Raw genomic sequence first — 27,761 nt, forward strand, 5'->3', positions numbered from 1 at the left:
CTAACGTAGTTAATAAAAATCCAACTGTTCATGGTTTGTTCATGTTCGTTCACAGCGCATTAACTAATGTTAACAAGATTTTAATAAAGTATTAGTAAATGATGAAATTAACATTAACAAAGATAAATAAAGACAGTTGAGACAGTATTAGTTCATGTTAACTAATGTAGTTAACTAATGTTAACTAATGACCATTATTCTAAAGTGTTACGCTCATGGTTTTTGAATAACTCCAAATTTCTAATTGTATAGTGAGGAATCTTGTAATGGTTGGTTATGCATGAGGCCTTTCCCTAGTCACATGCCAAACATCTGAGTGAAAGGTAAAAATGAGTTTCATGAACATGTTTGAACATTTCCAGCCATGAATAGTCAATCAGGAAATAGTCTCACTTATGTCCCAAAGTATTGAATTTGCAGTTCTTACCTCTCTAAACCGGTTTCATTCTCATTTCATTGCCAACACATATCTGTGGATGCCAATAAACAGTTGTGTGGATCTTGAAAATACTTTGCAATTGAGTAGCACATATAAAAGTCATTAAAGAACATAGCTTGTTTCCAAATGTTTGATGGCAGTGGTGAGACGTATTTTATTTGCATTACATTTATAAATGTAATTGTTTCATTTTTTTCATTCTTTTTTTCTTTTTCTTTCGAAAGAGCATGCATTCATTAGTCATTACACAGCTCTCTGGAATACTTGTTCTTATTGGTTCCAAGATCTGTTGAAGGGCAGTGATGACATTGTTGTATCAGGGAAGTCAGCATTACACTGGTTCCCTCAACAGAAACCCAATAACATTTTTACATTGACTTTTAGAAAAATGATGAAAAAAATGTTTTGTTCATCCTGACAAATCTTTACAAATTAACTGAATTTTAATGAAGTCTAAATACAATTTCATGTACATTGTTAATGTGAAGCAAATGGTGAGACTGGATTCATCCATACTGATTTTCCCTCAGGCAATGAGCAAAGAGCAGACCTCTCTATTTAAAGCTACACTGTGTAACTTGTTTAGTTTATTCTTAGCTAAAACACTTAGTTCTTTCAAAAATATATGTGCTCATTAATGTATATTTACTTCTTTCAAGTAATAAAGTATTCTCGTAAGTTTATAATATGCCATTGAAAATACATACGGGGTGTAGTGGTGGTGGCTGCCCTTAAATTAAATTAATTATTTTTCCAAAAATAAAGTCAACCTTCGGGCGCCAGACAGTTCTTTAACTGACAAAATCAAATAATCCCGGATAGCAAATAAAAACCACTGATTACACAAATAAAGCAAAAAGACAGATTACAAAACAAGCTTCTATTTCAATGGAATTTATTTCCAAATACAAATATTGTGTATCTGGTTCTGAAGAACACACTTTTTAAAAAAAAGGTTCCAAAATGGTGTGTCACACAAGGTTGAAGGAGGACCAGGAAGATAAGCAATCTCAAAGTTCTTTAATAATCAACTCAAAAGGTGATCCAAACAGGCAGGCAAACCAAACACAACCTCTGACATAGACATGACTGGACAACTGGGAACTGAAAAGTCTGGAACTAATGCCACATTCCAAGCAACCCGTGTTTTACAAATAACGTAAAATAAAAAGGTATAACTGCTTCTCTTGCCTTATTTTTAATCCGTTTCCTTCACATAAGCACGGAGGTGATAGAAATGATTGTAGATTAGCACAAGTCCTATATGGACAACCATGCTTTTTTTTTACATCTAGCAACCACAATTCCTGCGCTCAGTCAGTTTGGCGTGACTTTGCCTGGAACGCTACAAAGTCGTGAGTCATGGTTATAAGTTGTAACTTATGGGCTCAAACACCAGCCTGGAACACAGCATAAATACAAAGCAAATGTAATGATTGATGATGCTAATGATGTTTAACACCTGTGCACATAAAATTAATCTCTATGACAACTAAAGAGTGACGGGAAAATAAAGGGTCAAGTGACTGAAAATAAATTAAAAGTCCATGAAAACTAAACTAATTTAAAATAGTTGTGACTACACCCAATGCCAGAAGGTGCTGCCTTGTGCCGTAATATAGAAACATAGTATTGGGCGGGACAGTGGAGGCTTTAGATGATGGAGACTGGCTTTTTATTTGAGCAATTTCTAGTTTTCTCTAGCAGGCATAGTTCCATACATCATAGGTATTTTTAGGGTCTATCATCCCAGGGTCCTAGCCAGTCTAATCTGGGGATCACAGGGGAGCACATTGGACTCAATCGAGGAGGAGCCAAGGTGTTGACGGGACTGTCAACATCAAGGGATGACTGATGGAGGTGAAGCCGATGGATCCAGGGGCACAGACAGAGAGCTGATGGTACAGAGTGAGTAAGATAGTGAAAGAAAACATACAAAAAAATAAACCAATTTATGAATAATTATAATGGGCCACAGAGTGATGTTAAGCGATGTTTAACAATAATCAAATTTTTATTCAAGACACATAGGTCCATAGAGACAACACAATACAAATAATAATACAAAAACAAAACATTAAAAATGAGCACATCAGGAGTCATTTATAAAACATATACAGGCTTCGGGTCCAATATTTCCAAAAGCAAGATGTGTACCTTGTATCACTCTTAGAAACATCAACTATGGACACAATGATCAAATTCTTAGACTCTGTCAGTCTGCACATAAAGCTATACATTACATTTCTTAAAACAGCATTATAAGTGGGCACATTGTTAGACACAAACATTACACTGGCACTACTCTTAGGAATTTTAAGCACAATTCTTAGTTCTGTCAGGTCTCTTAAGTCAAGAACAAATAAAAGGATTTAGGAATTTTTGAATAAATTTCAATTCAAGTTGATAATTCTGAATGAATGTTTTGGCGGTATGGCTCTGTTCAGGGAGTCCTCTGACCTTTCATGAGCACCATGAAATAGCAGAGAGTCAGAGACAGCAGCAGCATTAGGGAACGCTCGCACAGTTTAGGGCTGTGAGAGCTGAACTATTCCCCCTTTGAAAAGAGCAGCAACGATGACAAAGTAAAATGCCACATTATACACGACATGGAGGAGCTGGGGAGGTGGTGGGCAGCAAAGAGCTAGCAACAGCAGTTTAGGAGCGAACTGAATCTGTTTGAAGATGCGGCTGTTTATATCAAGCCATTAGCAGCGAGGGGAGTGTGAACAGCTGATGCACTGATGCATCTCAGCTGAGCAGAGCTGATGAGACCAAATATCGTTAGCAGCGTCTTGACTACCTAGCCTGCCAGAACTGACGCTTACGCTCAATTGCATCATTAGCCACTTGAAGTTTTTTTCATTTTCGACTCACTAAAATTACACCACAGGTGGGCAGTACACTGTAAACAAATGCTGTAAAAAAAGGCCACATTTTGACAGTAACATGCTGTTTTCCATTAAAACAGTAATATACCGTAGAAAACAATGCATTCTGGGTCATTTTTGTCATTTTCGAGAAAATAGCCAACAGTAATATACTGTGAATTAACACGCTTAAAGTCGACACTCAGAGGCTGTGTTCAAAATCACTCTCTATCCCCTTATTCACTATTCGCTACACTAGTTCAGTAGTCCACTAGTCCACAATATAGACCACTCGACAGAGAGAGAGGAAAGAAGTGAGTGAATTCAGACACTAATGAACACCTGCTGTTATCACTGAATGAAAGAGAAACATGAACCATAAAAAGTTGATTTCATCAACTGAAGATAAAAGAAGATATTAAATCTATGAAGATCTCATCAGAGGATTAAACAACTCCACAAACAGCATTACCAGCTTCACACATTACTAACCAGATTTCTGTCAGACGTCTACAGAAGCTCTTATTGAGAATTAACAGATGATGTTTTACTGTTTCTTCTGACGTTACCATTATGGTGATCAGTGTTTGCTTCAGCTGGGCTCTTGAACCTTAACTTTGTATCGATAGTTTTTTTCTTAACTAACTTTTTTCTTAGTTCGTGGCTCAGGCGCACTCATCCCTGTGGCGAGTGGTGCTTTAACACCTACCCCTACCGCACAGCCTATGAATCTCAACAATGGTGACATGCTTAATGCCACAATGCGTTCTGGGTGCATCATGCAAAAGTCAGAAATATCAGCAATGTTCACTTGGGTTTTGTAATTGGATGCAATGGTAATCTGAGTGAAAGTTACAATCTATAGATGAGTATTGCCAGTGCAATTTACTTGTGTATTTTACATTAAAAAAATAAGTGGTTCTAGTAAGTAAATATTACTTAGAATAGCCAGAGTAAAGATTACAAGCACTTTATGTGTGGAAAAAGTTGCCTAGCTTTTTTAAATTAAATGTCACTCCAAATTGTTTTCGGTGCATAACCCACAATTTGCACAGCTTACTTTCATTACACTACTCACTCGCACTGCAATCCAAAAGCAAAGGCATTTTGCAGTCTTTCATACTCTTGAAGACTGTGGTTGTAACAAAGGGGGGAAGTCGGGCAAGGCCAAGAAAGTTTATTTATAGCAAGTTTCATAAACAATGGTAATGGAATCTTAGTTCTTTATCTTAGATCAAAGTGCTTTATGTTGAATGAATTATAAAAATCTAAAGAAATAAAAATAACAATAAAACTTGTGAATAAATACTTGTGAAAATATATTAAAAGTTTAAAATAAAAAGGAGGATGCAAAAATCAAAATTAGTCTCGGACAATTAGTACACATTTAGTAAATGCACTCCAAAAAATGTGCATTTTGATTCTGGATTTGAATGTGGCTGTTGGAGCAGATCTGATCACGTTTGGAAGCTGGTTCTAGCTACGGGTGGGTGGCATAAAAGCATACTCACCATGCCTTGAGTGAACCCTTGGGGCTTGGGGTATGATGTGATCCTAATGATCTGAGTAATCTGCTAGATTTTTATATAGACATGCCTGCAATGTATTGAGGTCCGACCTAGGCCATTGAGTGGTTTATACATAAAAACTTACAGTACTTTAAAATTAATCTTAAAGGTAATTGTAAGCCAGTGTAAAGAACTTATTACTGGTGTAAGATGTTCATATTTTCTGTTCAGCTCAGAATCCTGGCAACAGTGTTCTGTATGAGCTAGCTCTCTGGTATTTTTGGGAAGGCTGGTGAGTTGTCCATTACAATAGCCCACCCTGCTGGTGATAATAAAAACAAACCATCTTGCAATATTTTTGAGACGATAGTGTGAGTTTTGAGTATGCGCTAATTTGGATTGATTCGAACCCATGCAGACAGAACTGTAAAGTGGAGGAAATTCACTCTGACTCTGCAGACTTTCACGCACACAGGCCACAGCAGCCCTTCACGCATTAATGACAAATGGGTCACCTACGAGAACACGGAGTACAAAACACTTGTAAATAATAAATATAGTTGAGCATCCAGATACATCGTGCATATGGAAATATTTGGATTTATGACAAATGAGAGGTTAGGTTAGGTTTCAGTTCAGCTTTTAACAAATAGTAGTGGAAGCAAGGCTGAGGGGAGAAGTGGACATTTGTGAGCAGCAGTATGGTTTCATGCCAAGAAAGAGCACTACAGATGCATTGTTTGCTTTGAGAATGTTAATGGAGAAGTACAGAGAGGGTCAGAAAGAGCGACATTGTTTCTTTGTAGATTTAGAAGCCAAGGCATTGTGTCTTTGTAGCCAAGAGAGGGGCTGTGGTATTGTATGAAAAGGTCTGGAGTGGCAGAGAAGTATGTTAGAGTGGTCCAGGATATGTATGAGAGCAGTAGGACAGTGGTAAGGTGTGCCGTAGGTGAGACAGAGGACTTCAAGGTGAAGGTGGGACTGCATCAAGGATCGGCTCTGAGCCCCTTCTTGTTTGCAGTGGTGATGGACAGGCTGACAGATGAGGTCAGACAGGAATCTCCATGGACTATGACGTTTGCGGATGACATTGTGATCTGTAGTGAGAGCAGGGAGCAGGTGGAGGAAAGTCTAGAGAGGTGGAGGTTTGCTCTGGAGAGAAGAGGAATGAAGGTTAGTCACAGCAAGACAGAATACATGTGTGTGTGAATGAAAGAGAACCAAGTGGAACTGTGAGGTTACAGGGAAAAGAGGTAAAGAAGGTGCAGGATTTTAAGTACTTAGGGTTAACAGTCCAGAGCAATGGGGAGTGTGGAAAAGAGGTGAAGCAGGCAGGTTGGAATGGGTGGAGAAAAGTGCCAGGTCTGTTGTGTGATAAAAGAGTACCAGCAAGAATGAAAGGAAAGGTGTACAGGACAGTAGTGAGATGTTGTATTGTTTGGAGACAGTTGCAATGAGGAAAAGACAGGAGGAAGAGCTAGAGGTAGCAGAGCTGAAGATGTTGAGGTTCTCTTTGGGAGTGATGAGGATGGATAGGATCAGGAATGAGTACATCAGAGGGACATCACATGTGAGATGTTTTGGAGACAAAGTTAGAGAGGCCAGGTTGAGATGGTTTGGACATGTTCAGAGGAGGGAGAGTGAATACATCGGTAAAGTTATACGGAGGTTAGAGCTGCCAGACAGGAGGTCAAGAAGAAGACCAAAGAGGAGGTCTATGGATGTAGTGAAGGATGTAGTCTAACTTAACTACTTTAACTTACAAGTAGCTTGTAAAGCTACAGTTTCAGAGTAGCTTCCCCAACACTGGGTGTCAGATTATGTTCAAAAGCGAAGAGCTGAGGTAAATGCGGGCGCAGCATACATTCACAGCGCGTGTTCAGTCTGGGGCGTTTTCAGTTCATGCCTTTGGAAGCTTACCTTTCATAGGAATTAATTTGAAAAGTTGATACACTCACTTTTCTCTGCACCACTCTGTTTACATGAATACTTGCAGATCCCACCCCATGCGGAAATAGCTCCTTCTACTGGCTGTAGTCTTTAGCCTCTGGCCAAAAAATCCTCTGATGACGCAAAATGACAATATTTGTGTCATCCGAGGACTTTCAGAAATAAAATACATAAATCTCTCATCTCAGGGAAATGAGGGGTTGAAGCACGATCATTGGAATATACTACCGGATTTCTACTGATACAAAACTAATGCTAATGCTAAATTGCTAAAGTAACCTTTTAAGAAAGAAACACATCTTGACAAAGATGACAGGACCCCATACCACTTTTGTCTAAATAAGAATGTAATCTGAACAAGTACACAAGTATAGGTGGAAAGTAACAAATGACATTTACTCGCATGACTGTAATTAAGTAGCTAGTTTACTTCTTTAAGCCTGTGTACTTCTACTTTTTTAAGTAGTTTTAAAAAATATGTAATTTTACTTTTATTTACATAGGCGAGATAGGCAAATGCCTGGGCTGGCAAAATGAGTGTTTTTTTCCGGCTTTATTCATTTGAAATATATATATATTGTTCACTAATTAACTCCAGTTATTTTTACCTTAAACTTTATGCAGCTGTTTTGAGTGTGATTTTGTAAAAAAAAATGACAGCTTTCACATTACCGATTTTTCATACGAACTGTGCCCTGTTCTGAATTAAACTGGCAGTGTAAAACTCCCTTTATTTATATTCTTAAAATGAGAGAAATCACTGCTTATTCTGAATTTTTAAGCTTAGGCTTAAGAGACATAAACAAGTTCTTTAAAAAACATCTGTTACCTTTGATACATGTCTAGTCTTCATGCTCTGAGTATGGTTTCACTATTAATAAATGTACATTTAGATAAAGCATGCATATTTGTCCATTAATCACAAGTTAACTAATGACTATGCGATTAATCATGATTAAATATTTGAATCGATTGACAGCCCTATTTATTCAATAATTGTTTAAAGCAACACTGGGTAACTTTTGCTCTCGGGGTCCCCCTACAGTTGGGAAAAAAATAATGTCCTCAACTACTGTCGTAAGATCTGTCATCCTACAACAGGGGATGCCATCGCACGTGCATTTGTTGACATGACAACCCTGATAGCCCTGAACTAGTGATGCGCGGGTCGTCTCATAACCCATGTATGTCTATTTAATGGTCTCGGGTGAGGGGTGGGTTGTAAAAATATATACAGTGGTGCGGTGTGGGCCAAATAACTTCATAAAAGCGGCCCAGCGGGTTGGTGCAGCACTAACAGTTCCCCTGAACACTGCAGGAGGAGTTTACATGCAGGTGTTCTTCTGGCGGTCGCGTGTGAAATCTCTTCATCCCAGGTACAGTCAGTGGCATATGTTTCAGCATGTCATATGAATATAACTTCATGGGTTTTATTTTTTTCAAACGCCAAATAATCGCGATGCTCACGTTTACAAGCCAGCGTCATTATAGTAGTCTATTGTTACAGAATATATATGATACTTCAATTCAATGTTTGAGTGGTAGCTCACCGTAACAAGCATGACAGCATCGGTCGGGCACGCCTTCTTCAGCTCACGCCAACGAGCAAACGCTGGTCCAATGTTGATCCTCGTCCTGCCTTTAATCCCATCACTTTTTCGTTTCCTCTTATTGCTTTCCTCCAACAAAACCTTTTCTTTCTTATTTGTCTGTGCTGCTTCGGACATGACTATATTATCCGACGAACAAAGTTGGGCTCGCACGTCTGAATTTAAGGAAGTGTTGGTGTTGGTGGAAGTGACGTATATGCCGTAAAGCAGTTGAATTTTGTAGTTCTTTTTATTCTCGGGTTACTACCCGAAACCCGAAGTTTAAAAGTATGATTAAAAACGATACGGACCCCATCAAGCTATGGCAGACGTGTCATTCAACCTATTGTAAGTCGATGTATCATCACAAGAGTCTTGAAAATATATTATGATGGTTGAAAAGTTACCTGGTGCTGATTTAATATTGTGAAAGTAAGATGTTTTCTGAGATGGTTATCATATTGTGAAAATCTCATTCTATCACAACCCTACACGAGAGAGTCCCCCATGCCCGCTGTTAATAAAAACTCAAGTACATTGTAAATTAACTCCTTTTTACTTTTACTTGAGTATGTTTTTAGACCAGTAATTTTACTTGAGTAAAATTGAATTGAAGTAATAGTACTTTTACTTGAGTAGAATATTTTGTTACTCTTTCCACCTCTGACAAATAAGTAGTTAACATCCACTTTTGTTCTGACCAACTAAGGTAAAAAAGCATTGCAATAAATCGTGTTGATTAAATCTAACGATCACTTATCATGTCAAAAAATCTAAATTATGCTTTGTTTTCAAATTGTTAATGTTAACAACATCAGCATTGTGTGAGAACCTTTAATTTGTATTAGGCCGGGGACACACTGCAAGCGTGTCGTGAGCGTCTCGGCTGCGTGGCGTGACCGTTTTTATTTTGGCTCCCATGTTAACCGGTTCGAGCCTGCGTGACAACGCATGTATGCTTGAAATAGAAGAGACGCCTATTTTTCACGCGATCCGCGACCCGTGATAGAATTGGAAAAGAATGTTTGTATGTCATTTTGACACAAATACATATTAATAAATTACATTTTCATGTGTGAAAGTCTCTAGGTTAACATAAATGCAGATATATAGGCCTAATTGTAATAATAAAAAACAACATAATTATCAATTTTGAAATATTACACCTGTCAACACAGAATGAAATATTCTGTAGCCTATTGGCCATCGATATGTATGGTCAATAGGCTTCTACCGACATTGTCTTTGCTGTATCAGTGGGCTATATATTTATATTTAACATGAAGTATAGGGCTTTCCTGTACATCAATAGCAGCAGCAGCGCCGCGTCAGACACGCTTCTGGTGTGCAAAGACAGAGAACACGCCATGTAGCCGCCCCGTGGCTGACATGCAACAGAAACGCCACGCTCACGCCACACTTGCAGTGTGTCTCCGGCCTTAGAGGTGAATTGCTCCCTCTCATAGCTAGCACAAAATAATTGATATTTACTAGTGCTGGGTAAAAAATATAGAAACATCCTGATAAACTTTTGAAATCATTTTTCCATCAATGATTGCAAGTTGTCCAGCCCATGAGGCAGCAAAACAGCCCCAAACCATGATGCTCCCTCCACCATGCTTCACGGTGGGGATGAGGGATTGATGTTGGTGAGCTGTTCCATTTTTCCTCCACACATGACGTTTGTTCTTTCGAAACAGTTCAACTTTTGTTTCATCAGCCCACATAATATTTTGCCAGAAGTTCTGTGGACTGTCTAAGTGCCTTTTTGCAAAAATTAAACGAGCAGCAATGTTTTTTTTAGACAGCAGTGGCTTCCTCCGTGGAGTCCTCCCATGAACACCATTCTTGGCCAGTGTTTTACATATAGTTGATGTATGCACAGAGATATAGGACTGTGCCAATGATTTCTGTAAGTCTTTGGCAGATACTCTAGGGTTCTTTTTTACCTCCGAGTATTCTGCACTGAACACGTGTTGTCATTTTTGGTGGACCAGCACTCCTTTGGGAGAGAAGCAACAGTGCCAAACTCCTCTCTATTGGTAGACAATTTCTCTAACTGTGGATTGATGAACATCCTGACTTTTCAAGATGGTTTTGTAACATTTCCCGGCTTTATAAAAATCAACAAATCTTGATTGCAGGGCTTTAGAGAGCTCTTTTGAGCGAGCCATGGTGCACATCAGACAATGCTTCTCATCAAGACACAATTCTTATCAGGTGTCTGTTTTATGATGAGCAGGGAAGCTTTAAGCCACTCCTCAGTGATTGGGTCACACCCCTGACTTAAATTGTTGGGTAAAAATTGGTATTAATTGCTCAACTCTCCTTAGGCAGAAGGTTCAATTACTTTTTCCTCCCCCTTCTGTCATTGTTTGATATGAAAACCCATACATGTTTGGTGGTTTTAGTTAAAGCAGACACTGTTTTGTTATTTGTGTCATTTTGACAACAAGGTTCGTATGGGTGCACTGTAAAATGTAATAAGTTGACTTTACTTAGAAAAAGTGAGTAAACCGATTGCCTTAAAATTTTCAAGTAAAGTAGCGTATTATTTTTTAGTTGGCAAAACTTAACAAAGTTTGTAAAGAAAACGTGTTAATTAAGTATACTTAACTCAAAATTATTAGTTGTGTTAACTTGTTATTAGTGCTCACATTACTAGGAAAATATTAGGAAACCAATTGCCTTAAAATTCTCAAGTAAGCTGAACTTAACACTCAATTAATTAAGCTTACCTGCATCAAGTTTTTCTTACTTAAACCATTCAAGTTGTGTCGACATAATTTATCTGTGAGCTAAGGAAGTGTACTCCCAGAATGCATTGCAGCATGAATAAATTAATCACAGGGCAATCAATACGCCGTTTTATTACTTTTGGCTTTATTTTACCATTTTATTTGCTGTCTTTTGTCAGTATAACCCCAATAATGACAGCAAATGAGCTTGTAATGGTCTTATTAAGTGTAAAAAAATAATGTTACCATTGTTGTGTTTTGCATGCTGAATGTTGAAGACTGTATGTGACTTAAGCATGATCAATTGTTGGATATTATCACAAATATAGAGGCATTAAATCAACACAATTAAAAATTTGTCATAAGTGTTAGCAATGATATGTTAAAAGGTCATTAATTGGCATTACATTTAAATATATATTTGTGTGTGTAGATGTATTTATATAAGCGTGTGTGTGTGTGTGTGTGTGTGTGTGTGTGTGTGTGTGTGTGTGTGTGTGTGTGTGTGTGTGTGTGTATATATACACACTTATTACTTCCCTTCCTTTGAAATCAGATAACTGATTTCATGTTGCATTGCTGCATCAATAGGAAGAGATTTATAGTAATATAAATTAAGTTCCAAGTGCCCAACCAAAGGGAACACTGATCACCATAATGGTGAGAAATTTGAGGAAATCAACATAAATGTATGATGTCAGCTTATGTGACGCTTTTGAGGGAATGCATCGTCACTTTCCCGCCGTAACACGCCCCCTCAGCCGGGGTTGAGTGGCGGAAGAGCTGCTGCGTGACTGGAGTTAGTGGAGGAAAACACAAGTAGAGCAAACGATCCTTACAAATTACCAAAGATTCAGTGATCCATGGATAATGATATGCAGGAATTTGGGGTTTTCATGAGCTGTATGCCAAAATCATCAGTATTAAAACAATAAAAGACCTGGAATATTTCAGTTGGTGTGCAATGAATTTAAAATATATGAAAGTTTAATTTTTAGCATTACATTATGGAAAATAATGAACTTTATCACAATATGCTAATGTTTTGAGAAGGACCTGTATGTGCATATATGATGTAGCCCATCTTACTTGTTCTGCTCACTTTTCATAATCAACATATGAAATTTAATATATATATATATATAGGCTAATATTTAAACATAGCATAATTATGAAAATAAATTGGCTATATTCTTTAACCCATGGCCTACAAAGGCGCCAGTGATTCTGATGGATTTTTCCTTTATGACAGCAGCAGATATAACTCACAATACTCCATAATCTTTAGCCATACAGATAAGAAGACATAATTATTAAACTATAAACTGTCTACTTTTATTTGTGTACACTCGAAATAACAAGAACAGTCATTAATTTAGGAAACGGATTTAGTATGCACTCCACACCAAACGCTGTCTTCATTTCAAAAATGTATTTTGTTTATTAAACACAAAGTTTGTAATTTAAAAAGCATTTCTAAGTTCAGTTCATATTTCTTACAAAAAAAATCTAAGCCAAAATAAGGAAATGGTAAAAACTTTACCACCATGCAAATTCAAACATTTCGCACTTTTAATTTTAATTAATGCTTGAATAACATGCATATGTCTCCTTCCATTAAAAATAATGGCTAATGCGGTGGCTGTGATATACATAAACCAACATATGTGGCATCATTTATTGGAATGACTACCACAAGAGGAAAAAAAACAAGTTTTAGTCGCATAACATCAGTTAATGGAAACGGTTTATATCAAAAATATAAAATATAAAAGTAAATCATGAGAGTAGTTTCATTTTGAATAAAAAAGATTATTCAGAAATGAGAAGTTATTACATCAGTTTTATTTAAACACACATTAACACACTTTAGCTACTCAGGGTCTTGGGATCCTGTGTAAGATATTCATTAATAAATGTTTAACATTTTCTGGTAAGTACATTTACATGTTTTCATGCCTTTAAAAAAAAACATTTATAGGCTAACAAACAAGGACATTGGCTAATTATGTAAGCCATGGAGCATGCACTAATTTTCAGAGGCACTTTAGCACAAAACAGGAAACTTGTGCATAATCATGTAAGCTCCGCTCAGACACACAAAATTTTAAAAAAAAAATTTAAATTGTCTTTTTTCACTTTGTAAAGAAACACTACATGCATATGGACTGAACATACATGTAATAGTACTCATGAAGTCATCATTTCCCAAATTCATGTTTCATTGGTTACATGGGGATGATAACCATATAGTTTTCACACAAAAATAATAATAACTTGCACTTGTTACAAAAGCTTGCGTATTCAGGCCCCCGAAAACACCACTGTTGTGTAAATAAACAGCCAAAAAATGCACAAGTTTAGTTCTATACAAAGACTCGGGAGACGAGAATAACATAAAATTTATTTACAGTTTGTAAACAATGAGTAATGACTCGATGAAATGTTAAAGTTCTTTGACGTAATTCTTTTGTCATTCTTTTGTCCATAGTCCGAATCCGGAAAGTAGCGGATGCTTGCAGCTCCTGCCAAGGCAGGCAATTCAATATATGAAAGTATGAAAAAGTTATGGAAGTTTAAATTAACTGTAAATGAAAAATACTGTACTAAATCTTTTTTATTTTATATAAAATATATATTTCACAAAACAATTACTATAAAATTACTATAAAATCAAAGCCATATGTCGAACCAAGTTGTGTTCCAAATTTGAAGATGATATCACAAAAATTGAAGTTCCCGTGAGATCTCGTTTAGGCGCTGTACCAAAAACAGCCACCGGGTGTCATCCATAATCCATTGATTGTTTTTTTTTCGACGTATTTTCCTATACATTTCTGTCCAAATATCACTTCCTTCACAAAACAGTCACCAAATATGGAACCTTGAGACTGACCTTTCCTACGATGGGTTTTGTCAAGATTAGAAAATGTTTTGATTATAAAGTATTTAAAATAAATGTTGTAATATGAAACATGACACCGCCCACTAGGGGAGGAGCTGCTAGAAGAAATTTGAATACTGTTTCCATGTAATGCAACGTCAGATTTCAAAACGGTTTTCAAAGAATGAATTTTGAGTTTGTAAGCTTTCGAATGATACATGATTTTTGATGATTACTAAAATATAGGATAAAAAAAGGCCATCAAAAAAAGTTACATTTAAGGGGTTAAGAAACACTACACGCCTATAGACTGAACATAATATTCACAAATTTGCATTTTTGTTGTATACATGAAGACAATAATGGTATCATTTTCAAAAACCTACACTTTGAAACCTATTTTTAAATGTTTACACTATAAAAAAAAAAAATTATTTTTTACAGGTATTTTTTCTGTATTTTGAATCATGAACTTCATTTCGTTTTTTTTTTTTTTTTTTTTTTTAGGGTTAACGGAAATGTCTGTAATAAATGGATAATGTCCTGGTAATTTTCTGCTACATTTTTTTTTTTTTGTCCACCTTCCCTGTGAACTGTGATTCATGACCTATTATCATTGTGATCTGGGTCATGCTCTATCCAATTCATTTTAAAACTGCGTCCCAGTAACATATAGATGAGTGGGCAGGTAAAGAGGTGGGTTGTGGCCAGGACAGTAGCTGCTGGAAGTCCATATTCTGACATATTTCTATCCAGGCTGTTGCTTACAGTTGCTTGAAGCATAGTTAAGACAATTTGAGGGCCCCAGCAAACAAAGTAGGCAATCTTTAGAGCACAGATGATCTGGGCCTGCTTCCTACATAATTTACAAATTCTGTGAGATGATGTCACACAGCAGCTAAGAAACATTACCAAAGCTGGCACTACTAGCCCGAGGAGAAATCGCATGACAACGACAGCCTTCAGCCTTGTAATGCCATCTTGAGTTGTTCTGAAATCATCAAAGTCATAGTCATCAATGCACTGAAGATATCGGACCTCTCTGGAAAATAGCGAAGGACATGCCAAGACTGCTGCTATGGTGAAAGAGAGTGAAATCAGTATGATGCTACAATTATTGCTCTCCTTTTTACACATGCACAAAAGTTTCGCAAGAATAGGTTGAATGCTCCAGAGACTCAGCATGGTTGCCGTGAAGAACATACTGCCGTAGGTGATATAGGATGACAGCTTGCAGCTTGCAAATCCGTAATTCCATTTAAAGTCATTGTAAGCATACAGAAGCTGAAACACAACTGATGTACAGGAGACTAAATGTGTTACAGCCAACGCCATAATCCAAATGGCAACCGCCTGAAAACTCTTGAATTTCCGGCAGCTGATGATGACAATCACGATGAAGTTGAGTGTGACGCCAAGGATGAGAATAACACAATATGAAATTAAGTATGTCATCCTGATCTCATATTGGTACTGCTCAATGCTTGTATTGTCTACATTTTGTCGTTCTAAAATGATATAATCATAGTCTGCAGTGGTCCCATTATTGTGATCTGCAGACATCTTGTAAATCCTGTAAAAGAAAAAAATTGATTATTTATCTGGGAATACACTGCCCTGGAAGGAACAGGTTCTGATCATGTTTTGTTTTATTGTGTTTTTATGGAAATTAGCTGTGTGGTGATTTTATGATGTTACATCACGTTAATGTTTCTGTAATGTTGGACATGAAAATATTATTTTTTTTTTGAGTGAACTGTTCCGTTAAGGACGAGTAAAACATGTTTATTTTTCCAAATGATGCACCAATGCGCATGGAATGAAAGCATGGACATTTTCACAAAACATTTGCTCTTACCACTAAGAGTTCAGCTGAACAGCAGTAAAAGTTCTTAGGTAAGAGTTTTCTTTTAAAAACTATTCACAAAATTATGGAGGACCAAACCTGCATACATTAAAAATAGATTAATTAATTAATGAATAAGTAAAAAAATGTATACTTAATAAGCAGATACATAGAACAAATACATTTTATAAAATAAAATTGATAAAATAAATATGATTCATTTTTAATCAAATAATAAATTAAGGGTAAGATCATAAAAAATGATTTAATTAAAATAATCATATTTTATCAAGTCATTTATTTATTTTATTTTGCTATTATAAAATATTGAGAAACTATAACATTATAACAAATAAATCAAAGTTAAAATATTTATATATTTTTTAAAATATTTCAACTTTGATTTATTTGTTAATTAATTTTAATATTAATTAAAATTTATATTTTATATTTATGCATTTATTTATTTTAACATTTATTTATTGACAGATTCATTTTTACTAGGAGGGCGGTCTATTGGTTGAGAGCTCACGCATAGAATCGTCAGATCAGCTAAGCGATAGAGGAGAATTTTCAAAGTTAATGGCGGCCAGATAGTTCTTACGGTTCTTACATCGACACCAAACAACTTATGATGGGTAAACACCAAAAGAAAATCGGCTGATTTTGGGCCGATTTCCGCCCTTCCGACAATACTGTTTTCCTGTGGTGAGAAGTGTGTTAAGAGTGTCCGAACCATAGACCATAAAAAAAAATATGCACGACGTGACTTCATCCGTTTCCGCTGACCAGAGTTGAAGCTTTCAGACCAAGCCTGCAGCACCCAAGGGGGTAATCTAGCACTCAGAAAGCATTCCAACCCATAGGGACGGCCATTGCTAACCATGCCATTACCTGCTGTTAGCATCCCATTGACTCCCATCCATTTTTGCGTCACTTTGACAGTGAATAACTTTACATCTGAGGCGTTTAAAGTCTCCATTTGTCCATTTGATTTCTAAAGAAACACGACAATGAATAAAAGGCTCCATTACCTTGTATCTTATACTATCGCACAGTAGAAGCTGTTTTTGTAAAAAATAGGCTAACAATTGCATCATTACCAACACGACTCTGTCGCACAGTAGAGAAATTACCGTATACATTTACATTTAATCATTTAGCAGACGCTTTTATACAAAGAGTAATAGAAGCAACGAAACAAACAAGGCAAACAACCTGTAAGAAGTCTCAGTTAAGCACACTACACAAACAAATGTTATGTTGTTTTTTGGACAAACAAACAAAATTTAAATGGATAGTTAAGTGCTATTCTTTATTGGTCATGTGCATGTGTCTTAAGATGTTTTTTTAAAAATGGCTACAGACTCGGCAGCACGAATTGAGATCGGCAGGTCATTCCACCAGGTGGGAATGGTCCAGGAAAAATTCTGTGAGAGCGATTTCATGCCTCTTTGGGATGGAACCACGAGGCGTCGCTCACTCAAGGAACGCAAGCTTCTGGAGGGTGTGTAAGTCTGAGCAAGCGAGTTTATATTGGTGCAGAGCCAGTGAGTGTTTTGTAGACGAGAACCAGTGCCTTGAATTTGATGAAAGCAGCCATTGGCAACCAGTGCAGTCTGATGAAGAGAGGCGTGACATGCGCTGTCTTCGGCTCATTAAAGACCACTCTCGCCGCTGCATTCTGGATCAGCTGCAAGGGTTTGATAGTGCATGCTGGAAGCCCAGCCAGAAGAGCATTACAATAGTCCAGTCTGGAGAGAACAAGAGCTTGAACTAGGAGTTGTGCAGCCTGTTCTGATAGGAAGGGTCTAATCTTTCTAATGTTGTATAAGGCAAATCTGCAGGACCGGGCTGTTGCAGTAATGTGGTCAGTGAAGTTTAACTGGTCATCAATCACAACTCCAAGGTTCCTGGCTCTCCTGGATGGAGTTATGGTTGATGAACCAAGCTGAATGGAGAAATTTTGATGAAGTGCTGGGTTGGTTGAGACAACAAGTAATTCTGTCTTTGCAAGATTGAGTTGAAGGTGATGCTCCTTCATCCAGTCAGAAATGTCTGTCAGAGGATGTGACTTAGACACTTCACCTCTCCATGACACATTGTAGGACCTACCTGAGAGGTAAGACCTGAACCACTGGAGAGCAGTTCCTGAGATCCCTGTCTTCTTAAGTGTTGACAGGAGGATCTGGTGGTTAACTGTGTCAAAAGCAGCAGACATATCCAGCAGGATGAGCACTGAGGATTTGGAAGCTGGAAGCTGCCAGTCTCCTGTATAGACAGGAGGAGACGCTCGCAGGCAATCTTTTACTGTCTATGAGGCAGTCGGGGGACGTAGAGACATAAAGTCTGATAAAGTCAAGGGAGAAGAATGGGGAGAAGCCGATAGTGAGCGAAAAGCAACGGGACAAAACATTTAAACAATGTGATTCAAATTTCACTTTCCACAACTACTAGAAAACTGATTCCTAGTATCTGATTCCACTTTCTGATCTCATACAGAGCAGACGTGTTTTCTCACTGCTCCCGCTCCACTCTAGCATTTGCTCTTTTTTTTTTCCTTGTAAACTTTTTTTTTCTCTGACCCCCTGCTTGCTGGACTCCTGAAAATACTGAAAATGGAATTGATTAACTTGGTCACTCAGCGAAATTGACATTTTCCCACAAAGGAAGGTTGCTCCAGTCTGCCCGGACAGGACCTTTGCTGCGGGCTACATGCGGGACGCCTCGAACAACTGGCAAGTCCTGTCCCTGGAGGATGCACAGGGCATATTCATATTTGTATTTTTGATAGCGGGGTTCCTATTTCTCGGCCTTGGGATTGCTCTGACATATCGGAAGATATGCAAGACAGCTGCCAGCAAATTCACCTAGCCGCTGTCTGTGGAAATTATAGGGTGCTTCAGGTTTGTGAGTGACCAACGGAAGGTATTAGATCAGAGAGTGACACATCTCAGCTGTGGAGGCACAGAAAAGTGGACACCATCGGGGGACAGACTGGTGAACTTCTAAGGATTATGACCAGTCTGGGTATGAAATTGGATGAAATGTCCAAGTCACTCCATAAACCGGTGCGCCAGGAACACTGAGGATCAGTGACTGATTGATTGATTATGATCCGGACAAATTACGGAAGATCAACTAAATGGATTAAAATTGCTTTATTTCACCCTTCACCCCCCAACTTCTCCCTTTCTCTCGGTTGGGAGGTCAGCTTGACAGCTGGGTCTGCTACTGTTCCCTGTGCACTGCCTTATCTCCCTTCAAGGACAAGCCACAAAACTGAACTGTAAACATCTTAAGTTATGGCTGACATTGTCACAACACAAACTCAGACTCTTACTCGCATCATACACTCCTACCCCGATCCCATCCCCCCCTCCATCCGCCTGCCTCCTCCTTCCCTCCCTTCCTCCCTTACTCAATCCAAACAAAAAACTCCATCACGTGACCACGTGTGCTGTGTTATGTTATGTTGTGTTTTCTTGTATGTACGTATGCTATGCTTTGCAAAATCTGCATTTTTTTTTAGCTTGTGGCAGCGCTGTAATTAGCTGCAGCCCGGAGGCTTGCTCCAAACGATATTTCGTTGCTGTGTACTTGTACATTTGTAATGACAATAAAATTTCTATTCTATTCTAGAAGACTTACAACTGCCAGACAGGTTGCTTACGTCACATCTTCGTCGTCAAGCTCAGTCTGAGCCTGCGCAGTTCGCTCAGCCATCAGGAAGTGAGTTTGAGAGAAGTCTTTGGAGTTGCTAGGCAACGTGGGGGAGAGGACGCTGGCGTCGTCTGTTCGCCGCTTCTCCACCCACAAATGATCATGTTAATGTACTATTAGATTTAGATTTTATTTTATTTCCTTATGTTTGTGACTAGTCTAACAGTCAGAGCTACAATTGGGGCTGTTGCTGATTGCTGGCAGCCACTGAGAGGACGTTGTTCCTCGTTTCGCCGTTTTCCACCGCTTCTAATGTTTACGTTTGAATTGCTGCGGTTGGTTGGTTCTGGTTTGGTGGACATTTGATGTTTCTCGTCGCGACTGCTCACTGGTGGTCTCCCTTAGGCTTAAGCTGCATGGTGGCTGAAGTTTGCACCGGGCTAGCGTCTTCTGGGCCATCGTAATCGGCGTCCGGCATGATGTTGGGATGTTCCGCTTCTCGGCTGCGCCGCTGTTCCGTCCTGAATTGCGGCCGTGGAGCAGCTTGGACTTCTGCGCCGACCCCGGTGTGTCCACAGAAGTGCCCGAAAAAATGTTCTGCCTCCTGCATGGTGCTGCGGCGATCCCCATCGTTTGAATCGTCATGAAGACCCATCATCTGGTCTTCAGCTGTCCTGCCTCGGCGATGTCATCGGGACACTGCCGCTGGGAGAAATCTGAAACATGGAGTGGACCACAGTGTGCTGCGGAGCTAACAGAGACTTCCACCATCAGCTGTTTTCTGTTCACCATCAGCTCTGTTTCTGTTCACCATCAGCTCTGTTTCTGTTCTGTTTTCTGTGTTGGTTGATTGTTTGTAGTATTCTATATTTTTACTTGTTATTCATTTTTTGTTGTTATCCCCCCCCCCCCCCCCTTGTTGCACTTTGAGATTCTTCGGAATGAAAAGTGCATTATAAATAAAATCTATTATTATTATTATTATTATTAAGTCTAATTGACTTCACAATTTGCTGTTGAAGTCTATGGGGTCACTGTGTCCATTTATTTTACTGTCTATGGCAGCACCCTTCTCAGAAACTGAAGCTTTCGCGCCTCGATCGTCCCCCGGTGACCGGTCCCAGTATAGTTGCCCCTCTGTGTTTTCTAATAGATGCGAGGCAAACTAAACAATAAAATTACACTTCAAATATTTTCCCCCCAAGATTGTTTATGTCATTGAAGGCAGTTATCATCATTAAAGGCATTATCATTAAAGGCATGATTTAATTTCAAGTGTTTGTTTTTAAAATAAGTTTAGTTTTAGTTAGTTATTTGATGCTATAAAAACAGGGGTTGTGACGTCATGATTGACAGCTGAGATTGACATCTTCTCTGAGTGAAGTACTCAGGCACTGAGGCACTAACAGACTTTTTTCAGGATTTTTGGGAGTAGATTGGAGCTTTAGCTTTAGTTTCTACATTTCCATAACTGTTTATTTCACACCAACATAATTACTTGTTCTGCATCTGTGAGAGTGTGGGCAGGCTTTCGATATCGCAGCTGTACTTCCTGCTCTACTTCCTGCTCTCTACTGCGCAACTCCGGTCCCGAAATCACTACTGTGCAAACTTGGTCCCAAGATGTCAGCGCCGTGCAGGCCGCCTGAAAGTTTCAAAACTGCCAAGTGGAAACGGATGATGTCGCGTCCATATTTTTTTACGGTCTATGTTTCAGACGCTCATCTTGGGACCGGAGTCTGCGCAGAAGAGAGCAGGAAGTACAGCCGTAATATCAAAAGCCCGCCCACACTGTCACAGATGCAGAAAAAATCATTATGTTGGTTAATTATCCCGATCGCGAATTAGAAATCCTGATGTGTGGTGTGGGAGGAAAGGCAAAGGTAAATGCGCGCACACTCACGTGAAATGAAATAATATCCAATCAGAAAGCACAGAATACGGAGAACATCAAATAGTCATGAACTGTAAGAAACTCAGACTATAAAAACAATTATTTAAAGTTTATTTAATACGTTTTTCTCAATTTCAAAGAGAAAAATATCTATTTCCAAGAGACACTTGAGAACAATAATTATTTAAAAAAAACATAGCATTGTGATTTTTTTTTTTTTTTTTTACCATTACTCACCTCTAGCTCACTCTGTAGCCTAACATGTACAGACCATGTTCCAGCCGTCTCCACGACGTCACCCAAACCCTTTTCTTTTTCTTTTGTGTGTGAATTTTCGGTGAAAATCATTCCAAACACTATTATCGCAATTTATTCCTGCATATCATCCGCCATGCTTATTCTTAAGTGGGATTTTGCGAGATTTCCTGTGTTTATAGTCGGGACTCTAAACCCGACTATATAGTCTCTATAGTCGGGTTGAAAATCTGTTTGTGTGTGGTGTGCTGTCTTTGTCACATCATGGCACACCTCACACTATAGGAATAAATGGTTAAATATGATTATTTGTCCTTGTGTAGGCTAGTGGTCACATTTTGAAAATCGTATAAGATGTCAAAAAAAATCTTTAGCAATGTTTCCAACAGTTTGACCCATTGAGAGCTGTTTCATTGGTACTTATCGGAAGTAGCCAAAGTACGATGGACCTTGGTCCCACCTTGCCATCTAACTCGAAGATTTTGAATGTGCTGGGAGATATTTTGCAGAGTGCCTTACATTTCATTCTGTACTACCACATTCTTATTGGAATATAGCCCCCCTAAAACATAGATTAGTACATCTAATCTATACCCCCGTTTCCACCAAAATTACCTGGAACAATTTGTACCAGGATGTTTTTTACAGGAACTTTTCTTCCCCCCAAACCTGCAACTGTCTGCATTTCCACTGTGATCTAAAGTTCCGTGAAGAGTGTCCGGTGATGTAGGACTGCACGCAACTGCTCCTCAAGTCAGTGACGGACAGTAATCATTTTTGCGCGACCGCAAAAATGAACAAAAAATGATGACAAAATGTCAACGCTGTTTTCTGCACCAGCTGGAATGTGTTAACTTTAGCCATAGCAACTCTTAACGGCCACCAGGACTAATACAGTATTATAGAAGCTATTTATTTGTTTTAAAGTGTAATAATCATCTCAGAAAAAAAAAATCTTCTGTCAGGCGCAGTTAAAGTAAAAACTGCCTGGGGCAATATGAGCTGTCATTATCTTCATAACTTACGAAATAAAAAGTTTACGCCTCAGAAAAATTAGCTTTCCTCTCGTCAACATGAGTGCTGCGCGCGCTGTCACATCATGTAAGGACGCACACTTATAGTAATCGGTCAGGTCGTTTACATGGTGAAAAATAGACTGTAAAAAATGAATAACGAGTATGGAAGAGATTCAAGCTGTGCTGCTTTTGCTGGTTATGTATAGGTTTAATAAAGAGGTAATTAACAACGACAGAAAAGAGTACTATGGAGATTCAGCAGAATGCAGCATTGTAAATGTAGATTTAAAATGACAATGTATGTTATTATCAGCTATTACGGACATTGCACGTGAGATGGCTGAGACGAACGCGCGCCATCAGACAGAGTGCAAGACTGATATTTACTGAACGTAGACCGAACCTCGCAAAAGACTTTTAAAAATGCCGGTTGAAATAAAATGCTGCGTGAACTCAACCAATCAGCATGTTCAGCGCCCAAGTCCCACCCTCGAAAGTTCCTGAACTTTGAAAAAGTACTACCTCGCAAACAGGGCCGTTTGGAGGGGGAAATATTTACCCGGAACTTCGTTTAGACCCGGTTCCTGCAGTCAAAACACACCGAGTACCACCCAAAGTTCCTGGTTCCTGGGTAAAGTTCCTGCGGTGGAAACGCAGCTTAAACAGTCATTTGATGGGTTGTTTTCGACTTCACTCGCCAAGTTGCGCAACTCTCTAACGTATACGTTAGATACGCTACGCTACCGGTATTTGTGAAACATCTGCCATAGTAGCCTATACATGCAAAAGCTACAAACTGTTGAGTTCAAAAACTGCGCGAATCAGAAGGCACTAAGGTTAAACGGGACGTGATGTCCGTCATACTTGCTTCTGATAAGTACCATTGAAACTTATCTCTCCATGGGTCAAACTGCTGAAAACACTGATAGGTTGTTTCATGTCTGTGAAAGAACTATCCGGCTGCAATTTACTTTGAAACTCTGCCAGTGTTGCCTACTCTCGGGAGACAAATAAGCAACCACAGCTTCAAAAACAAGCCCTAGATTATTTATTACCATCAATATAATTTATGATCAATCATTTATCAATAAATGAGCCTGCAACATTTAAATTGAAACCAGAGCCGAACAGCCCTATACGTTCACTACGCAAGCTGCATAGGGCCCAGCAATTTACTCAAGGCCCCGCCTCCCCCTCGTGTCAAAGCGCGTCAATCCGTGTTAAACATTGATGATAAAATTAAGCGGAATTATCCTTCTGGCCATGAAAAGAGGGGGAAACCACCATGAGAGTGAATTGCAGGAACAGCAATCAGGTAAACTTGTGTTCTCTCCTCTCCAAGTTTGATGACAGCAAATAACAGTAGGCCTACCCTAAAGTTAAGTTGATGTGCATCTCTTCTGTTGTCTTGCTAAGCTGGACAGGCAGGCTATGCATCTCTTGGTCTGTCTAGCTAGCTAATGCCAGCCACTTTCAGGACTGTAAAACTATTTAAGTTTTTTTTTTTTTTTTTTTTTTTTTTTGATAAACGGCAACGGTGTTTGTTTACTGCAGCTCGGAAAGGATCCGCGTCGCGCATGAACATGCGTTCATATGCGCGTGCACGAAACGAAACGTGTATTTTCCAGCAGAAATATCTGTGTGGATACCAGACCGTGATGGTCCTCCTCCTCATCATAAGTGCACATAGGCTACATAACTAGACAATGATATCTAGTCTAAGTCAATGTTTAGTTACAACTCTAAACTACTGCACAAATTATGCAAGATGGAAAGCAATGTATTGACAATTTGACATTGACTATTGATTTACAGGCTATATTAATTTTAAAATGTTGATATTAATTAGCTGGACATACTGGTCAATATGGATGCACATCCCTCAGTAAATAATAACAATAAATCAAATAAATCAAAGTTTTATATTATGCTTTAACATGCATAATATAAAACACAGCATCCTATGGCAAGCCATTTTAGCTTTTATTTATTCACAATTTATGCATTTTTAATGTCAATAAATAAATGTTCACTGTTTACATTGTGAATTATTGATACAAGGTATGGGATTTTTACTAGTAACAATGTCTTTTTGATATCAGGGATTATATGTACACTTGTACAAAAGTGAATTCTTGATATCAACAATGATGTCATCACTCACAGAGATTCTTGATATCTAAATCACTAGTTCACTTGTTAAACATTACAAGAGCCAAGCCATAGTATAAATAGTATTTTATATTTGAAAATGTATAAAAGGAAATCTGGGGGAGCCAGTTTTAATGGGTCTGATGCTGCTTATAAATTGTTTTATCTATAATTTGCAGGTGCTATGCTTAAGTTTGTAAGTAGAGACGATGCTGGATCATCTGCCAGTACAAGCACAGACCACAGACCCAGATGATCCACATCCAGCCTCAGCCAGTACAAGCACAGACCCAGATGATCCACATCCAGCCTCAGCCAGTACAAGCACAGACCCAGATGATCCACATCCAGCCTCAGCCAGTACAAGCACAGACCCAGATGATCCACATCCAGCCTCAGCCAGTACAAGCACAGACCCAGATGATCCACATCCAGCCTCAGCCAGTACAAGCACAGACCCAGATGATCCACATCCAGCCTCAGCCAGTACTAGCACAGACCCAGTACAGCCTGATTCACCAACAGTAAAGCCGTCTTCTTTACCAAGTACTATCTTAAGATATAGAAAATACTCTTTAATAAATATTGTTTGTTTGAACCTCATTCTTTGACTGTTTTGTTCAAAGGAGGTAGGATTGTATTGGGTGCACTAAGGTGTCAGGTGTAACTGCATGGCAATGGCAAATGGTTTAAATAGTTCATTCAACCTACTGTTATTATTAGTAGCCTATATACTTGTTTTTTGTTTTTTTGTTTTTTATAATAGCCAGTAATAATAAATACATTATAAAAATATTTTTTTAATTACATTAGGTGCCTCTCCTCGCTGTTTCTTCTCCATCTCTGTACATTTCTGCTGCATTGTTTGTAAAAAATAAAAATAAAAAAAATGATTCGTCTACCATTAAGTGCAATGTATTGGACAAAACAGCGACCATAAATGTAAAGAAACGAAGCTTGTCATATTTTACCATCAAGCAACCACATTTTTTCAAAATCCGCGACCTGAGATTTTTTAACTCGACTTGCCAAAAAAGAAGCCCAAAGGCGCGTGTTATAGGCGGACTTGTCAACTAGAACTCTGCTCTATCGCTCTATCGATTGATTCTATGCGTAAGCAACCAATGATGCGCTGAAGCTACACAAGGGCCACCCTCCTCATGATGCACATACAATTAAATGAACCAATAAATAAATAAACAATTGCATGTGGGGAATAAAGAAATGTAAAAAGAAATACATGGAAAGAAATGTTACAATGAAAATCTTTTTAAATGTATAAAAGCTGAAAATACTAAATGAAGGGAAAAATAATACATTTTATTTGATTAAAAATTAATCATTCATTTAGTTTTATTTAAAAGTTGTTTATTCTGTTATGTCCTATTGTCATATGCCTTGCCTTGCAGTATTTGTCTTAATTACATATTTTATGTTTATTTATTTAATTATTCATTCATTCGTTTAATTATTTTTAATTTATGCAGGTTTGGTCCTCCATACAAATCTGACATTATTATAATAAAATAAATAACAACTGAGTAGGGTTCTCTCGGACAATGGGCTTCTGTGTGCGCTGATGCTGCTTGCGCGGGCATGTAGATTTATTAATGGGGGTTTAAAAGGGGTCTAGCGACACGTGCAACATGTGAGAACAGGCTGGCTATGTTGCATGAGGGAAGGAAAGATCTAGCCTATTTACAAAAACTAAATCTTGCAGTTCACGTTTTGTGCAAACTGCACAAGAATGGAATTAGCCTATCCATAAGCCTAACACAACGAGATAAATGCGTGCAAGGATGCAGGACCGGTTTCAGAATCAAATTACAAAGGATGGTACAGTGAGACGTTTAAGATTATTTAATTAAAGTCATTTTTTATTAATAATTATTAATAAATAATTCAGATTAATAACAGTCTGCCTTTATATTGCTTTAATGCGTTTTAACAGATCTCTATATAACTCATTGATGCTAATGGGCCGTGAGATGTGAGATGTGACATGTGAGATGTGACATGATTGTAAAGGGAGCGAATTTTGGCTCGCCTTTATATGTAGACATTCCATCATTAATAGCCTCCAAGGCGAGCCAAGAACGCTCCCTTTACAATCACTAAAATGCTGTCGCTTTGTCACATCTCACAACGGCTATTAGCATCAATGAAACTGCCAACAATGGACAATAAATAGCTTAGACTACTTACGTGTCTACGCTTGGTTTGATGATGAGAGTTTGTGCAAGCTCTGCAGTCCACACGATTTCAAGCACATCAACGCCAAAACCCGCCCACTCAAAGAAAGAAAAAAAAACAAGATATGTTTAAGCAGGGGCGGCTGATCTATGGGCGCTGGGGCGCCGCCCCTCCTACCAAGTAAAGAATTAAAATAAAAATAAAAAATTACATTTGAAAAAAACGTAACGTGTTTTATGTGTAGTTTTATGCTCGGCGCCCACACTATCTAACCAATGGAGCGCTGATATGCTATAAAACGTCACTATGATCAATTCAACCAATCAGTGACGCGCAGTAATAATTCTCCGATGGGCGCTTTGCCTCTGCGAATATGAATATGCTTGTTTGAGATGCGCCTTGCCTTGCCTGAAAAAAAGGCGAGACTAGGCGGCTGCAGTGAGGGGAGGAGTGAAAAAAGAGCAGGCAAGCCGGACAGTTCTCTCCTCTCGTAGTGGATCAGACACCTGCGAGATCAGTTGCAGATATCACTCGTGCGCTCTGTTGCTGATAAACTGGATATAATTTAAGTTCTGTTGCTTTTATATGAAAATAAATATTATGAACAAGACACCCAAAGTTTTTGTTATTTATTTCCTTTCGAAAGGCCTGTTTATCAAGCATTTTTATTTTAATTACACACATGTTTTTATATATTTTTATTAATATGACAACAATCACATAACCCACAGAGAGATCGCACTGTCCGAGAGTTTGGGAATATTC

The 27,761-nt window shown here is 38.3% G+C and overlaps 1 protein-coding gene and 1 long non-coding RNA gene across 4 annotated transcripts in view; one reads left to right on the forward strand and one right to left on the reverse strand.

Annotated features, from left to right (window-relative positions):
- The window catches only part of LOC137071366 (uncharacterized), a 44,064-nt gene extending 18,675 nt beyond the window's left edge, over window positions 1–25,389 (forward strand). The window contains exons 2-3 of the long non-coding RNA XR_010904416.1: window positions 19,467–19,556; window positions 24,983–25,389. This is a non-coding gene — a long non-coding RNA (uncharacterized lncRNA). The remainder of the gene's footprint in view (window positions 1–19,466; window positions 19,557–24,982) is intronic.
- On the reverse strand, window positions 12,921–27,409 carry LOC137071361 (chemerin-like receptor 1). Of its 3 annotated transcripts, none has more exons than XM_067439289.1 (2): window positions 27,009–27,409; window positions 12,921–15,551 (listed from the first exon to the last, which is right to left on the reverse strand). In XM_067439289.1, the coding sequence occupies exon 2, from the start codon at window positions 15,539–15,541 to the stop codon at window positions 14,579–14,581; it is 963 nt and encodes a 320-aa protein (XP_067295390.1). In that variant the 5' UTR covers window positions 15,542–15,551; window positions 27,009–27,409; the 3' UTR covers window positions 12,921–14,578. The 3 variants fall into 3 exon arrangements, with proteins under 3 accessions (XP_067295390.1, XP_067295391.1, XP_067295389.1); XM_067439290.1 differs by lacking the exon at window positions 27,009–27,409 and adding an exon at window positions 21,619–21,710; XM_067439288.1 differs by lacking the exon at window positions 27,009–27,409 and adding an exon at window positions 19,498–19,569.
- Between the last annotated feature and the right edge of the window lie 352 nt (window positions 27,410–27,761).

This window comes from Pseudorasbora parva, chromosome 3, assembly GCF_024679245.1.
Source record: "Pseudorasbora parva isolate DD20220531a chromosome 3, ASM2467924v1, whole genome shotgun sequence".
Taxonomy (NCBI): Eukaryota; Metazoa; Chordata; class Actinopteri; order Cypriniformes; family Gobionidae; genus Pseudorasbora; species Pseudorasbora parva.